This window comes from Spea bombifrons, chromosome 1 (genome assembly GCF_027358695.1).
Source record: "Spea bombifrons isolate aSpeBom1 chromosome 1, aSpeBom1.2.pri, whole genome shotgun sequence".
Lineage (NCBI taxonomy): Eukaryota > Metazoa > Chordata > Amphibia > Anura > Pelobatidae > Spea > Spea bombifrons.
In genome coordinates, this window is record NC_071087.1 from 10,004,302 (window position 1) to 10,020,205 (window position 15,904).

The 15,904-nt window shown below is 40.6% G+C and overlaps 1 protein-coding gene across 1 annotated transcript in view; it reads left to right on the forward strand.

Moving 5' to 3' along the window:
- The window catches only part of FGFRL1 (fibroblast growth factor receptor like 1), a 67,725-nt gene that overhangs the window by 36,126 nt on the left and 15,695 nt on the right, over positions 1-15,904 (forward strand). The window contains exon 2 of the mRNA XM_053458150.1: positions 561-833. Within this exon, the coding sequence (XP_053314125.1) occupies positions 561-833 (273 nt within the window). The remainder of the gene's footprint in view (positions 1-560; positions 834-15,904) is intronic.

The following is a 15,904-nucleotide window of genomic DNA, read 5'->3' on the forward strand; positions in this document are numbered from 1 at the left end:
ATAACGGGAATCATCGATAACGATTTCCGTTATCGATTAATCGAGTGATCGATTCGTCGTTGGAGCGCTCGGCTCCTTTCACTTACCTCCGCCGGCGTTCCCCCGTTTCTGCTGCAGAGCTCTGTAGTGTCCGTCTGCTGGAAGTTACGTAATGACGGATGTGACGCGCGTGTACGATGAAGATTTGAATAAAGTTTTGCGGTTGGACGTTGTAAGTGGAATGATTCGGTAGGAGAGAGAGAGAGAGAGAGAGAGAGAGAGAGAGAGAGAGAGAGAGAGAGAGAGAGAGAGAGAGAGAGAGAGAGAGAGAGAGAGAGAGAGAGAGAGAATATGAGTGCCGGGTGGGAAACTGATGGGGCAGAGTGTGGGTGGGTGCAGGGCATTTTATTAAATATTTTTTTTTATCCGATTAATCGATTAATCGAAAAAATAATCGGCCGATTAATCGATTATTAAAATAATCGTTAGTTGCAGCCCTATATTTTTATAATATCATTTTTATAATAATATCCTAATTAGAACATTTCTCATTGTATTTTTTTTTTTTTTTTTTTCTGCAGGCCCCCCACGCATTTCGGATAAAGTCATTCACCGGCAAACCGTGAGGTTGGGGAGGACCATCAAGCTCCTGTGTCCCGTTGAAGGCGACCCACCTCCTCTGACCGTGTGGGTGAAAGACGGCCGAACCATTCACGCTGGCTGGACTAGGTTCAGGGCTTACCAGCAAGGGATGAAAATTAGAGATGTGGAAAGCGAAGACGCGGGAACTTATATCTGCCAGGCTACCAACGGGTTCGGAAGCATCAGCGTGAATTACACCCTAATTGTTATCGGTAAGTGACGCGGTGGACTCGTTGAGCCTGCGTTCTCCGTCATCTTCTGTCTCTTAAACCTGTCTACTAATAACCGAGGTTTAATGGGGCACTCCAGGCAATCATTATACACTTTAATGCATATGATAGTGGGGAGGTCCCTTTAAAGTCACATGATATTCCCCTTTGCAAATTCATCGGGGGGATTCTGCAGAATATATAAAGTCGCCCCCTTAGCAGCTCTCTATAGGGGGGCTACAACTGTCACTGCTTCCTACACTGGCAGCCTTACCGGTTTTAGGACAGGACACTAAGGCAGTAACTCAGTGTAAGTATGTGTAGCTGTGTGCGCATGTATTGTGCCTTTTTGGATCCCAGTTCCCTAAATTCTTGCTGAGTAAAAGGAGCTGAGCTGCTCTTTTAAAAACCCCCTGCCATAGCTGTACCAAACTTTTCTCTAATCTTCATAAATGTTTCTGGAATGTCACGTGGACTACAAACGGAATTCACGTGTAGCGTTACTATTTATGGCTTATAAATAAGGGAAACGGAATCTTGTAATGTTGAAATTACACCCCTCTTAATGTTTTTAGATGTCTCAATACAGTAAGGCAAAAAAAAAAAAAACCCCATATCATACACGTGCGTCTTCCAGATGCGTTGGCTTAGCCCGGTGTGGATATAGGATAAGATTTAAGGATTAGGAAAATGTGCTTGGAAATGAATAAACATCCACTTCTTAGCTTCCAAAAATGTCTTTTTTTTTTGCACAGATTTCTTTAGTAAGCTGTCTGTGTGTACTGCGTTTTGTACAAATAAATTTTAGGAATAGGGGATAATCGTGCGAGCTTTAAACACGCAGTATGTGCAGATGTGTTCGCTGCCTTATCTGGGTCCGGTCATCAGTTCAGTCTGTACTCCTGGCTGTGTTTAGTGAATACAGCCAAGGCTCTCTGACGTTACGTACGGTGAATAGATATGCACTTAAAAAGGAGGCCACTATTCTCCAGTGTTTGCATTTTAAGGGCAGCTGTCACATTCCCAGAGTCATAGATGAATCCAGATTTTTTTAGATTGTAAACTCACATGGGGTAGGGCACTCCTCTTCGTTGTACCAGTATGCGCGGAACACCTCGGAAAAAACTTGTTCCTCAACTTTTTGGGACTCATTGGGCATCCCTGGGAACCATCCATATGAAGAGCGGCTTCCCTGGCTCTCCTGGTCAGTTTCTTCTTTCTCTGGGCAGGGGGAGTTTTGCCTGACATGCCCTCTGGCCACCCATGTTCTACCTGGGACCCCTTCCCATGGTCCCTTCCCAGTACCCTCCGACAAAAGGCTCTCGGTGGGCTAGACCCGCACCGCATACTGTATAGCTAGCCCTGGCCGTATACAAACTCAGTCCCTCAGTAGGTAGCCTACGCCGGGAAGTTCCCAGAGATGCCCAAGAGAAAAAAAAAAACGCCATCTCTGAGAGCCGCCATTTTAACTTACTTTCCATAGGATACAGATGACTGTTTCGTTTGGTTAAGTTATTGTCTTTCTTTGGTGGACACATTTGTTAAGGTGGGGCGACAAAAAAAGGAGAGTATTAATATGCTGTTATTTTTTGCCATACATCTTATTCCCGGAGTTAAAGCATTCCCTCGCAGGTATCTCCAAAAAAAGACACACCGCCCGAAACCCAAAAAGCACAAAATACCAGTAATTTTAATAAAGGAAAAGCTACCAAAGTGATCATTTCCCTGTGAGATATAAGAGTGCTTGCCACATTTTAATATGTATGTGATAATTTTAATTCATAAGAAATCATACATTGTATTACTCTTGGGACAGACATTCGCTGTTCATGAACCCTGGCTACGGGATTGCTCGATATGACATGCCAGAGAACTAGCCCATCCTGAATGAACAAATTAACTATTTCCGATCAATGTTCACCTCCTTCTTTTTGAAGTCTGGAAAGGACAGGAGGTTAGACCATCTGATTTCAGTCTGACGATCTAAGCTGACCCCTAAACGCTATAATATGTTCAGCTGGCCCTGGTTCAGTAGTCTCCGCTAACAGACTTTATGTGGAAAATCTTTTTGTATAATGTAGAAAATCCTGCCGTGTTTTAAAATCAACAGACTGTCATGCATTAAGTGATGAGGAACAAATTGATATTGCGAGCTTGTTTAGACTGGACAAATGTTAACATTGTCTCGTGGTAAATAACCGGGCGCGAGTTAATTCTAATTGTGTTAACTGTTTACGTCTTTAAGTTAGTTGAAATCCAACTTTTACAATAACATCGTTTTGTGCAGCGTCTCTTGGTTCTCTTTTGGTCCGGTTCATTGGACAAAGTTTCTTTAATTCTCAAAGTATGAGTCAATGGGGAGAAAACAGGAACGGTCGCCATTAATTGTGAATGGTGGTCAAAGACGACTCTTGACAATTGTTGGATGTCTCATAAAAGACATGGTCAGTTTGGCTGAGGTCACAATGGAGTCGCTAGAATTCTTCACACTCACCGAGGCCAAGGAACGGAGACTATACGGTATCGCCAGTAGTCAAGTTTAACAGGCTTTGTGGCTAACCACAAAATTTGGAATGCCAATTACAGTACAAGAACAAAAATTACAAGCTCCGAGAGAAGAATCCTTCTCGTAACCAACAAGAATGCGATTTCATAAAGAATAGAACAAAACACACATAAAAAAAACAACAATAAAAGTTAAAAACTCATCGTACATTTTGGAGTAGAGTAATGAGCACAGAAGACAAGACGTCTCAAGTCATAAAGAACAAATATTGGCAGCAAATGCTTACGAAATAAAGATTCACACATCCAGATATGTAATGCTTTCATTTTCTGGATTTATTGCCCATCTGACATCCTTTAGGGATTATGGGGAAGTAAGTGTGTTTCCTATTAATTCGTGTTTTCCGGGCTAAAACAATAATGAAAACAGTAAAAAAAAATAAATAAAAAAAAATAGCTTTCATCGCTGAGGGAAGATCCAAAATCGGTTCAGTCTGTGCAGATATGGATGATGTGTGAACATCTATATGTATCCATATTATTTTTGTTAAAATGTGTATATGGTTATACCCTCAGCCCAATGTGAGATAAAATTAACTTTTACGCAGTCTACAACTTCAGAGAATGTCGGCATGGATGCTCATGTGATGTGACTTTGGAACATTGAGCATCTTGATGTTGACTCGGTGTCCGCAGTGATCTTATCTCTGGACCTTGAAGCTGGAAGGAGGGCTTTGCCTTTATTTAATAATGATGTCTGCGCCGATACGAACCATGTTACCCTGGCCAGAGCATGGAAATCTGACCTAATCTTCTCCTTTTTTTTCCTGATGGCTACTCTGAGATCAGAAGCAGGTCAGATGTTTTATGTTTTGTTATCTCTGCATTTCCTCTGCGTTTCCGATCAAAGCTTACAGGTTGGGGGTCTCCTCCCAGTAATGCTATCTCGGGTAGTTCTGTAACTCCTGTTTTGAATACCGATTGCTAACGTTGGGTACGGCTGTCCCCGCAAAGCGTTTGATCATTCTTCTCTTTCCTACGACGAAAGTATAACGTGAAGACGTTGATGAGTATCGTATGAGTAACACGTTCGTGGAGCACTTTGCATGTTTTCAAATCATAATTCTTCATTTTGGAATTGTATAAATCACCCCCTGACACAAGAATAAGTCACTTATCATTTCGGCGCCAGACGAGTTAGCAACAAAGTAAAAAAAAAAAAAAAAAAAAAATTGCTTACCACTCAGAACAGCAAATAAAGGGGCAGTAATTCACAATTTTCATTCCAGACACCAGCCATCTAGTGTTTAATAAATGTGACATAATGAAACAGTTACTTTAAAATATGACGTAGCTGTTCCTTTAGTCCGTTGGTTAGTCCAGGCTCGGTGGGCCGGTCAGGGGAGTTGTTCTGATCTCCCCCGACTGGCCGATGATACCCACTACTCACAGACACTTGGTGGGACAGTGCCAGTAAAAGAGACTGGCCAGTGGAAAATGTGACAGTTGGGAGGAATGCAATGCATTGTGAAAGGCCAATCTCAGTTAGCTTGGTTGGTCTTGTGTATTTCATAGTTAAATCGGACGGACGTCTCCCTGCCCTTGTTTTAGGAGAAGCGTTGTTAAACGGTCCGTTCTGTAATATGTTGCTAGTCTTATTGTTCTAGTTCAATAAACCACATGAAGAATTGTGTTGACATATCAGCTCTTAGAACTAAATTACCCCCCCATTAGTCAACTTTTTGCAGTTCCTTCCATATGGTATTGCCATTAAAAATAGTAAAAAAACAAAAATACATATGATATATATAAAAATATATTTTTGTTATAGTTTATTTTTGCAAATCCAAGTAAAAACAAAGAGGGTTTTTTTTTTTTACAGTGGAATTTTTAAGTAACGCACATGGACCTGCCATACCAGTAAAATATATTGTGCTGTCTTTTAAAAGCAGGTCTTTGGATGCCTTCCCTAAAACGTATGATTTTTATAGTATATATAAAAAAAAAACTGGCAAAACTTACGCAAACTAATTTTTGAGCTTTCGCTCTTTCTGTGTCCTTTATCCACAATAGGAGACGATATTCTCTGAATAAAATCTTTGTCTAAGAAATGTGGATTTTACAAATGTATGCGGTGCCTCCCAAAAAAAAAAGGACCCGTTTCATAGTTGAAATTAAGGGGGGGGGTGAGCTGAAAGCGTTTTTTTGGCAATATGTTTGGAAAAGAAGAGTCGAGACTTAAATTCCCGAGAGCCATGAATTCTAGACTCTCGGCTTTCAGCGAACTGCTGTTAAAGACATTAAGTTCCTTGCAAACATCCATCTATCAACATTGGAGTATTTGTAAAAGACAGACTTTGTTCGCTTCTCCCTGGCCCACTAGTTACGTACAGTTCCTTTATTGTGTGAAAATGATGATGACCCTTTACCCTCGGTAATGATGACAGATTTATGTATTTTAACACCCAAGGGCTGATGTATTTGTTAACCGCCGGCCAGCGTGCGCCGGTACTGCCAGCTTCTATTTTTATTATCAGTCTGTGCTCTTTTAAGGTGCCCTGACACTCCTGGAAGCCACGGCTTCACTCGCAATTCTTTTCAACCGTGTCAAGGTGGTGCGGCTACAGTAACCTTAATCGACGAGAGCCCGATAGTCAAAGGGATGGCAACGTCTTGGGCCGGCTGCTAGAAAATTGAAGGCGTTCTGCCTGCTGCTTGTAGCCCGTACAGATTTCTTTTTGCAGCGGATTTAGTCCCTCCAGAAAAATATGACTGATTTTGCTCAAAATGTCCTTCTCTAAATCCCTAGCACTTCATTTGTATGTTTGTTGTGTTTTTTTTTTCCTTCTCAGTTTCGCCATAAAAAAAAATGTAAAATTCAATTAAACGGACATTATAATTTAAACACGACACATTATAGAGAAGACTTCAAAACAAGGGCAGGAGGTGATGTTAGAAGCGTAATACTTACAAGCGATGGTGCCAGCTGGCTTTTTGTGGTCTAACCAATAAGCGATGCTTTTTATAGACCTCTCAAGGCTAAGGTGACAATTTGAGGCTTTTTTTTCTAGGACGCTTATACATTTCACATGCTACTGAAATGTAAAGCATTTCCCCGTGTAGTATGTGAACTCAATAAGAAAAAAAAAGTCTTAAGGGGTTGAGGAGCTTCCGTGGTTAGTGATGCAGAGCAATAATGGGGGGTGGACTGATGAAAATGTGCGGGAGATGATGAGGCATGAAGGCTTGTGGGTGAACAGGAATTATAAAAGAAAGCATAATGAGATTTGTTTTGGATAATGTGGAGGAACAAAGAGAGTACGGGCCAACTGATAAGAAAAGGAACCAAGACTCTACTTGACATCCCTTGGAAAATGTTGACCTTCCTTCAGCTCTCACCAGGAAAGTCTCAGGAGCAGAACAGTGCCGTGATGCCCCTTCATCCCCTTTAAAAGAGCCCTATCTGCCCGGTCTTTAAACGAGTCTCTGCCCATGGTGGATTCTCCTGGTTCCCATTGTGTTCTCTGAATGGAATCAACACAAAAGTGGGCAGTCTACACACAACATGGTAATTGCATTGTGACCACCTCTCCCGCCAGTGCCTCGGTCCACCAACTTGGCATATGGCGGATGTGAATTGGAAAGAAAAGAATACTTCAACCTGCGAAAAATGAGTGTCCAGTGGAGCCTTTCGAAAGATGTCAAGACTTGTCTTCTAATGGGCAAGACCCGGTCTGAAAGAGCAAGGTTTACACAGTCGTTTAAATTAAGACAGCACGGTTAGCAACAGGCGTTCACCAGTCTGTATTTTGTCTCGTCGGCACCAGAGTAATATTATATATTTGACTACTGTTTATGTTACAGGATGTTGCTTTATACATTCCTGGAATTTCCTATGAAAACCGCGTTTCTTTTTTTTATAAGGGATTTTTTTTGATCTCCTCAAACTTGAGAAATTTTACAATTTCTGAGTTATGTCTCCTTTCAGGAAGCTCCCTACTGGGTTAAAAGGTAGCAATTTTTCGTACGTTGTAACGTTGGCATATCAGAAGTATGGCTGAAAAATGTATGATCATTTTTTATCATAAACCTCTAGTAAACAGCCTTGGAGATTCAGGACATCAGTTTTATTGTAATGTTCAAAAATCAAAGTACTTATTTTGGAGGGTCTTCATTCATGATTCCAATGGCAACACAGTTGTGTATTTACACACAATGAACCCACAATGACGCATTCGTCCTCTAAGGAGCCCAGAGAGCGACAAACAGGCCTCTTACATTAAAAAATAAAATACTCAGAAATTTTGAAAGGATTGTTCTTCTAATTTGGATAATTTGGTTCATTTACTAGGCCTGCCCTGTTTAGTAGATGTTTTCTGAGAACAAGCAGCAGAGACAAAACATTCGCAGAAATAAAAACGAAGGAAAACCAACCAGAATGTAAAAAAACCCCTCTCCATATTGCTTTTAGCGTTTCTTTAAAGGTTCACAGGCGTTCTTGGCTCCGTTCGCTCAGTGATGAGCCTCGCAGATTTAGAAACTGCCCTTTCCAAGTCCTGCTGCTCAAACAGACCAACGTGTGACAATTAAACCTAACATCTGGAAGTCGTTCGTGGAGAGGATCCCAAGTAAACAATAAATGGACGTCCATTTCCTTCTCGTTGGATTTCCTTCGGCTACCAGTCCTTAACCGGTGTCATCCTGTCAGATAGCGATAACAGCCGGCAGGATGATCCTGGCGGATTGAAGATGCTTTAAGAGCCTGGATTTAACGCGTGCTTCGGGGCTGTTACTGGGTCACGAGTCGGTCCTGCTATCTGCTGGCGTGGGGGCAAAATAATTCTGTACTAGAATAACAAAATTAGGCATTGTAGAATAGAACGGTTATGTTATATAAAAAAAAAATTGTTTTTTTTTTGTAAATTCAATTTTTTTCACATGTTTCTTGTTAAAACTGTATGATTTTTTTAAATTTATTTTAAACATTTTTTTCCAATTAAATTTTCTTTTGAAAACAGACTTTGGGGGTGAAAAAAAAATCAGGATTTTTCTTTTTTTTTTTCACCAAATACCTGGATTTAAAGTTTTCAGGTTGAATGCATTTTTCCCAGACATAGTAGCACAGCTTCCTGCGCTTGTAGATTATTACCGAAAGCCGTGCCTGACGTGTAAGCAGTAACACCTAGAGAAGTCACATGCTCCCTTTATCCTGTTTAATCTCGACTCATTTGCTCTTTTTTCTTCTTTTTTTTTTTAGCTCAGTATTTCGGTTAGGGGATTCTCAGCAGGTTGTAAACGTTATTCTTCCGTACTTTAGGTGCCAACAGTAGGTTGTGGAACTTATTTCCTTCTATATAAGAGCCCTTAGAGGTCTATAAAGTTAATATCCCTTTCCAGGTTTTATTTGCCTTGTAAAAAATATCACATGTTCTATACATGCACATGTTTTGGGCGCTGGGCGCAGAATTTCCTAACAGAGCGGACTCCGTCGTATGTGCGAGTCTGCAGAAGACCTGGCAGAGAATGTCCGTGATAATCTGTCCAGCGCTTAGCCATATCCCGGAAGAGCGGATGAAGTTATTAAAATTATATATATACAATTATTTAATTTGTTATTAGTGAACTTAATTGTTTTAATGCATTATGAAGTCTCCATCACAATATAGTACCTTACAAGAAGGTAAGAATGCACTTTTTTGACCATTGCATTCTGTTGCCTTCTTCAGGTAGATATAAATCCATTATCCTTCATCTGCAGTGATTGTCCTGCTTTGCAACCCTCACATAAAACCCTTAGAACTTGCCCCTTAGGGCAAGTTGTGCTTGACCAGTAGGGTTATTTAAATGTGGTGGCTGAAGAAAAAACCCCTGCCTTATGGAGGCGCAATATGGTATATGGTTAAGGACCACCAAAGGGTGTAAGGGTCCGGGCCATCCAAGCATTGGGGTGGGTGCAGAAGTTAACCCCTTAATGACAAAGCCCGTACATGTACGGGCTCAAAATGCATTGTTTTCAATGGGTTTAGGGACCACCCATTGTCCTTAAGGGGTTAATTTATAACTTGGGGCTAATGAACTCCCAGTGGTAATGAGATATCCCGATATCTTTTTGATGGGCCAAGAGGTCATACAATGATTCTGGGTTAAAAAGTTTTGACAGATGACATCATATATGATTATTAGAGGTTGAAAATCAAATCTCACCTCTGAGGAGGTCCGTTTCTTTGTACAAATTCTGATTTATTGAAAACAAGAAAGCAATATAAAATCACCAAGGAAACTAAGAATTTAATGTGAAACTTTTTTTCCACTGAAAAATACAAAACATTCAAAATATTGAAATTCTCGAATCTGCCACCTTATTCCTCTTTTCGCTTATTTCTTGACCCAGCCACCACGAGAAGAAGTTCACTATTGTATGAGAAGCAAAGGAAATAACAGTCTAGAAAAAAAAAATTAGGTTTTTCTTTTTTTCCTTTTAGGTCATGATATGTTTGTATGAGGAAGCAAGGGACTTACTGGAATGCAGAGCACGCTTCCAAAAATATTCCCTGCAAAAAAAAAGTGATTTTGGGCTATAACAGTTATTTTTATTGGACCGTGGGTTTAATGAATCCTGATGATGTCATTCTCTCTCATGATGGAGATGAAAGCACAAAGAACGCTCTGTGGTTTTTCAGAGTGCGGGGCCAGCAGCTGACACCGATCACTATATGTTATTTTTAACCCTTTGGGAGAAGGCTTCTCCTATATAGCTGTGTAGGTTACCGTAACATTTGAGGCCCATACAGTTCTCAAACGGTTAATGGAGGAAGCCGAGCCTGGAAATGTATATTTTTGATATAACCACGGGTTACTTCTAGTTTTTATTTAATTGAAGAGAGGTCAGACATGCGAGGCCTTCAAAACGAAAATGTTATTTTATACATTTACGCTTTTACAATGTAAATTGTGCATAATATATACGGCGCGTGGTCATATGGTGTGCGAAATCAATTAAAATAAACTGTAAGCTCTTCCGGACGGACGGTTTCCAAAACATTCTCATTTCCCGGCAGTTTAAGTGTAGGCAACGTATAATAAACTTGTGGCTGCTTTGGGGGAGATGGATCAGGACTATCTGCTGCCTGCACAGCCAATCAGCTTTAATCCAAGGAGAGGAGCAGCAAGGGGGAGGAACAGGAAGTTACGATGGCTGCTCCCGCCGTATACACACAAGTTAATGTGGGGTGTACATATAATATGTAAAGTGTGTGTTCTAATTCAGATTGTATACATATACAAAAATATAGATTGTGCAGCCATAGCAATGAGGTGCGATAAAGTAATAATGAAAGCAGGCTCAAGTGGTTACGAGGATTAATGAAATACGTTTGTGAGGTTGTCGGGGGCAGTGGTGTATTTTGGTCGAGGGGGCCAGCAGCCCCTAAGCCACATTAGGAGCCAGTCGACCTATTGGCTAATTAGGTTTCTGTAGCTCCACGTCCCAATGGGCCGGTTCAAAGGGAGATCTGATCTCCCCAGCTGGCTCATTAACATATGATGTCATATCCTGGCACCAAGTAGAAGGATGCGGCGCAGAAGGGATGGGCTGGTGGCGCAGCCTAGAACCAAAAATTTATATGCCAGACAGATAATTAATAAAGCTTAATGCGTCTTTATGGTTGCTCAAAATGGTGCCCGACGTCCTAACATGTTTGTGTGTTGTTGTCCCCCCAGCATGATACTGCCCATGAGCTGAAGCAGGTTTAAGGGGATATATTTGTTGAGAAGTCAATTTTTTCCCCCAATTTGGAAGGAACAGGAAACCTTAAATAATCTTTATAACTTTCCCCGTCGTTCTAGTCATGAGCGGCGGTCTCGGAGGGAAACGTAATCACTAAGAAATCGGAGAACGCTCCTGTACTAGAGTTTCTTCATACCTTTAGAATTGCTATTATCTGAACGTTAGCCACAGTTTCTTCCCAGATTGAATATTCCAATTTCCTGCCATACAAATGTCTGCATTAAACCTGTTTAGATTTACAAGCCTCCAAGTTGGTTTCGTATGCTTTTAACGCAGTCCCACGAGGAAACTCCGTAGGTTATGGTAAAAAAGTTCATGTGCACTTCCGATTTTTTTTTTCCCAGTCAAACATTAGACTTTCGTGCCTTCGCTGCCGACAGATATGCAGTGGCAGGAAATTGTAAAGAGGTGTCAGGTTTTCCATCTTAATTCTGGAAGCCTGGGGTAGATGCTCTGCAGTAATAAGGAATCATTTATAGTGCATGGTCATGTTGTCTTTGGTTTACTAGGAAAGGTTACCCTCTGTCTAAAAACATATTTGGATGATGTAAATTTATATGGCAACTCCCACTACTAGTGTTAGAGTAGTTGTAGTTTTTTTTTTTTTTTAGAATGGCTCAGTCTTAATCACCCGGTCAGACGTTCTGACTAATGAAGTCTATGGAAGAATGGCCTTAATTAGCATTGCCATAAAGAATTAACTCGAGGTGGCGACTAAGCAGGGAAAATCGCCAACATATCACATGACTGACAACAATGGCAGCCTCCAGGTCTACAGTTTATTGGAATAATATTAAATAACAAAATAAAAACAGTGTTTCTTTGCCAGTGCTAACCTACATTACTGTGCACAGCACTGAGTTTTCTAAAACACTTTTAACCCTTATGGTCCTTCCCTTTTAAGCTTATACGCCATTGAGTTGAATTCAAGCTAATGGTGATCCATTCCCATCACCTTCGTCCTTCAGCTCCCTGAAAATGATAGAAATCGTCGTCCACATTGGTTCGTTTTCTTTAATCATTGAATTTAGTTTGTAAGTGGAATCATTTCTATAATATATTTGCTTTTTTTTATATACTCCTCACTACAGACGTGATTAGCTCATGGATTCCTGTCTGGAAGTTCTTCGCGTGCCCCGTTCTTCTGAGCTAATTAGGACAGCGGCATGTGTTGTTGGTTTGTGCATGCGAGCGCCCATCTCTTTGGCTCCAGTTTAAGTGGTGAGGATTTTGTGAGCAATAGATCCGACTACATATTGACAGGCACTCTGTGTGTAAGCCGTCTCAACGTTTATGGCACTATCCTCTCGTTACAATTAGGCATTAGCCTTGGGTCTTGAGGATTTACAAGATATTCTCTCCCTCTGAAAACATAAGTTGTATTACTGTATATTACAAGTATATTAGTATACAACATTTGTGTTTTCATCAGTAACTTATAGGATCTCGTCCCCCGCAGTTTAGCCAAACCAATCTAAATTATGGATGTGTTTTTTGGGCAGATTGTCACAATACTAGTGAATGTGACTGAGATCCAGGGCTACAAAAAGCCGTGGTCCATAGGATCTTCTGGCTGGACCACCAAGTCCGTGGTCCCTGGGGCATTCATGGTATACCTCCCTATGACACAATGTTCTGATCTCAGCATCGGTAGGGTATAGAGAGGGTAACATGGCTTACATGTCTCGGCATATTTTTTGTGTATTATATTACAAACTCCCTTATTAACACTTGCTTATCACATTAGTATATTTACGGCATGTTGGGTGATGTATCAAGGTGTCATAACCAGGAAATCTTTGACGCTAGTGAGATCTCATAGCACTTCCTGTGATGTCATATGGCCAAAATTTTGTTAGATTTCACTCTGTAGAGTAAAAATTTAACTTTTACGTCTTATATCTAAATACCCTAAAAGATCGTCTTCAAAACTGACCCCTCACATGTTCTGGGGGGTGAATAATCCCTACCATAAAAACCATAACAGATGTGGCAGGCATTTTTAATGTATACTGTAATATAAATGATGAAATTCATAGAATTCATATACTCCCAGGGTCTTTCGCCGGCGGAGAAGCAATATTTCTGTTGGCCAGTATCTTTTTCACTCGGTTTATAGATTAATATCATTGTTCGCATACCGCGAGCATTTCACACAAACGTTCTTTTTTTTTTCTGGTCAGTCCTTCCTTTTATTTCCTTAAAAAGACTGTCCGATTTATCTTATAGCTACCGAAATTCTCCAAAAGAATGTTATTTTTGGCCTTCCGCAGCCAAGCTGCTTGGACGTGAAGAGTTAGATTAGTTGCGTGTCAATTAAATGAGTTCTCGAGGATGAAAGGAGATTCCAATTGATACATTCTGAAATGTTATGGTTTCTAAAGCTATTAAAAATGAGACCCTTTTGAGTTATGGGCGAGAGAGAGAAGCAGAGCAGAAAAGAAACCAGATATTTCTCAAGGGAAGGTCATAGAAAGTGGTGCTTTACATCGGTAGGGGAGGTGCTGATAATGAAAGGAGATTCATTAATTGATGGAAGAAGACGTTTTTGGTAAAAGTTTCATATTGGTGTAGTTCACTAATGGGTCATAGATTTTGGGAGTCCAGCAGTAACCATGTAGAAGGATTTCCATGTACCACGATGTATTTGGCTTGTCACAAAGTAAAAACATGGATCTTTTGAGGATTAAATATACCCCCCCTCCAACACGCTCTCACCCCTTTCTCCATATTTTGTTTCTTTACACCCCATTCTATCTAGATTGTAAGCTTATGAGCCAAGCCCTCTTTACCTAAATGTATGGGTTTGTCTGTAAGTTCTAGTTTTGTCAGACCCTTTAAATGTATGGACTATAAGAAGCGCTGCATAAATTGTTGGCGTTTTATATAGAAAAAATTCCAGGCCTCAGGGGGGCAAAACCGGCTCTTCTGGGTACCCCAGCATTAGCACACGCAGCTGAATCAAAAAGGTTTGGACTAATCCAATCTATTGTGTTCCAAGCAAATGTTTACCTGAATCCTGGTTTGTTTTTGGCCCTGAAGGCCTGGCGTCCGACAACCCAGAACTTTCCCTAATGTCTTGGTGGACAAGCGATATATCGCCCATACACCCCACAGGGCTGAAAGATGGCAGCCCACCTCTGGCATTATTAACGAAAGGATGGGCAGTGAGGATTTTTTTATTTTTCGGCGGGTTATCTTCGTGATGTATGAGTCAGGCACTCCGTGATAATACGCAAATAAAATTCTTAAAAGAGGGTGATTTCAGCGTTCAGCCTTTGAACCGTTCGTGAACATCAATGGAATTCCTTATTTAATTGGGAAATGAAAGGTTGTTGATGTGTGTGTGTGGGTCGATGATTAAAGCAGTCTGATTTTAATATGTGCTTGTTTCAATACTGTTTATCCAGAGGGGATATAATATGTACGTGTATGTTTATGTGTGTGTGTATATGTGTGTGTGTATGTATATATATATGTATATATATGTATATATATGTATATATATATATATATATATATATATATAAATAATGATTTGAGGCAGAGTGTCACATTTGTAATAACTTTACATAAACTTTACTTTACTTAATAACATGTTAGGGGATATGTATACAAAGTGGTTGTGGTGCAATGATTGAAAAGTGGTTTTTATCACCATAGCAACCAAGGAGACAGTCCTGCAGAATGGATCATTCCATTGGTTGCTATGGTGACAAGGCTATTTTGCAAGCTTTCAACAGGAATCCGTTTTTATGTACAGACTCCACCGTGATAGTAACCAGGAGTGGTGGACGCGATGGAACGTATAAACAAAAATGGCTGAATTGATGCTCTCGGAGAGCTGTTTCCATGACCGCGTTTAAAGGAGAAGTAGTGATTTCCTGTTTTGTTTTTTTTTGGTTTTGTTTTTTTGGTGACAAATTTTATTTTTTTTCTTGCACGCCAATCGGTCTGTATACCTAAAACGAAAATAAAGTGAAGTGCTTGTTTTTCTTCAAAGCTTCAGCGGTGCTGATCCCCCACCAGCTGTTAGCCGTCCAAAAGTGAGTTCAGGAACCCATCATGCGGACCATTCTCTCTAGTTATTTACAAAGTGACGCAAAGCATAACGTATTATCGTAGAATCTATGGCGCAGGGTCACCTGTGAGTTGTTTCTTCTCCTCTGTCATCCACGCAGAGGCTTCTCTATTCAGAGAAGTGAGCGCTTGCAGGAACCGTCATTCAAAGCAACAGATGCCTTTCTCCTTTTTTTTCATTTTTGTAGAGAAGGCATGTTGATGGGACACGCTGTGGACACCACCTGCTTCCCAGGCTGGCCGTGTTCCAAAAAGGGATCACTTGTACCCCAGAAAGCCTTTCATGTGCTAACTACAGCATTGTCCTTCCCAGCTTGGTAAATTTGTCTTTACTTGTACTCCACTGGCCTTCAATAGGCATGTGTCCATGGCCAGGCTGATGCGAGATGGAAGGCTATGCGTTAATTGGCCCACAAGAGAGGGGAAAAAAGCCTGTTTTTGGCAGAAACCAGACAATGCAAACTAAGGATATAATGGTTTTGTTTTAACGTGAAAAGGAATTCGGGGCTCTAACTGAGAAACAAATGGGGGACAAAACAAGGAAACCGTACATAACAAGCCGCTTCCAGAGTCAACAGGGAAAGAGATGACATCTATTTGAAAATACTTGGTGTGAACTTCTGTGTCCCGATATCTAGAACTTTCACAATTGCATTTTTGGATTCTGTTTAATCTTCATGTGATTTTTTTCTAACTTAAAATA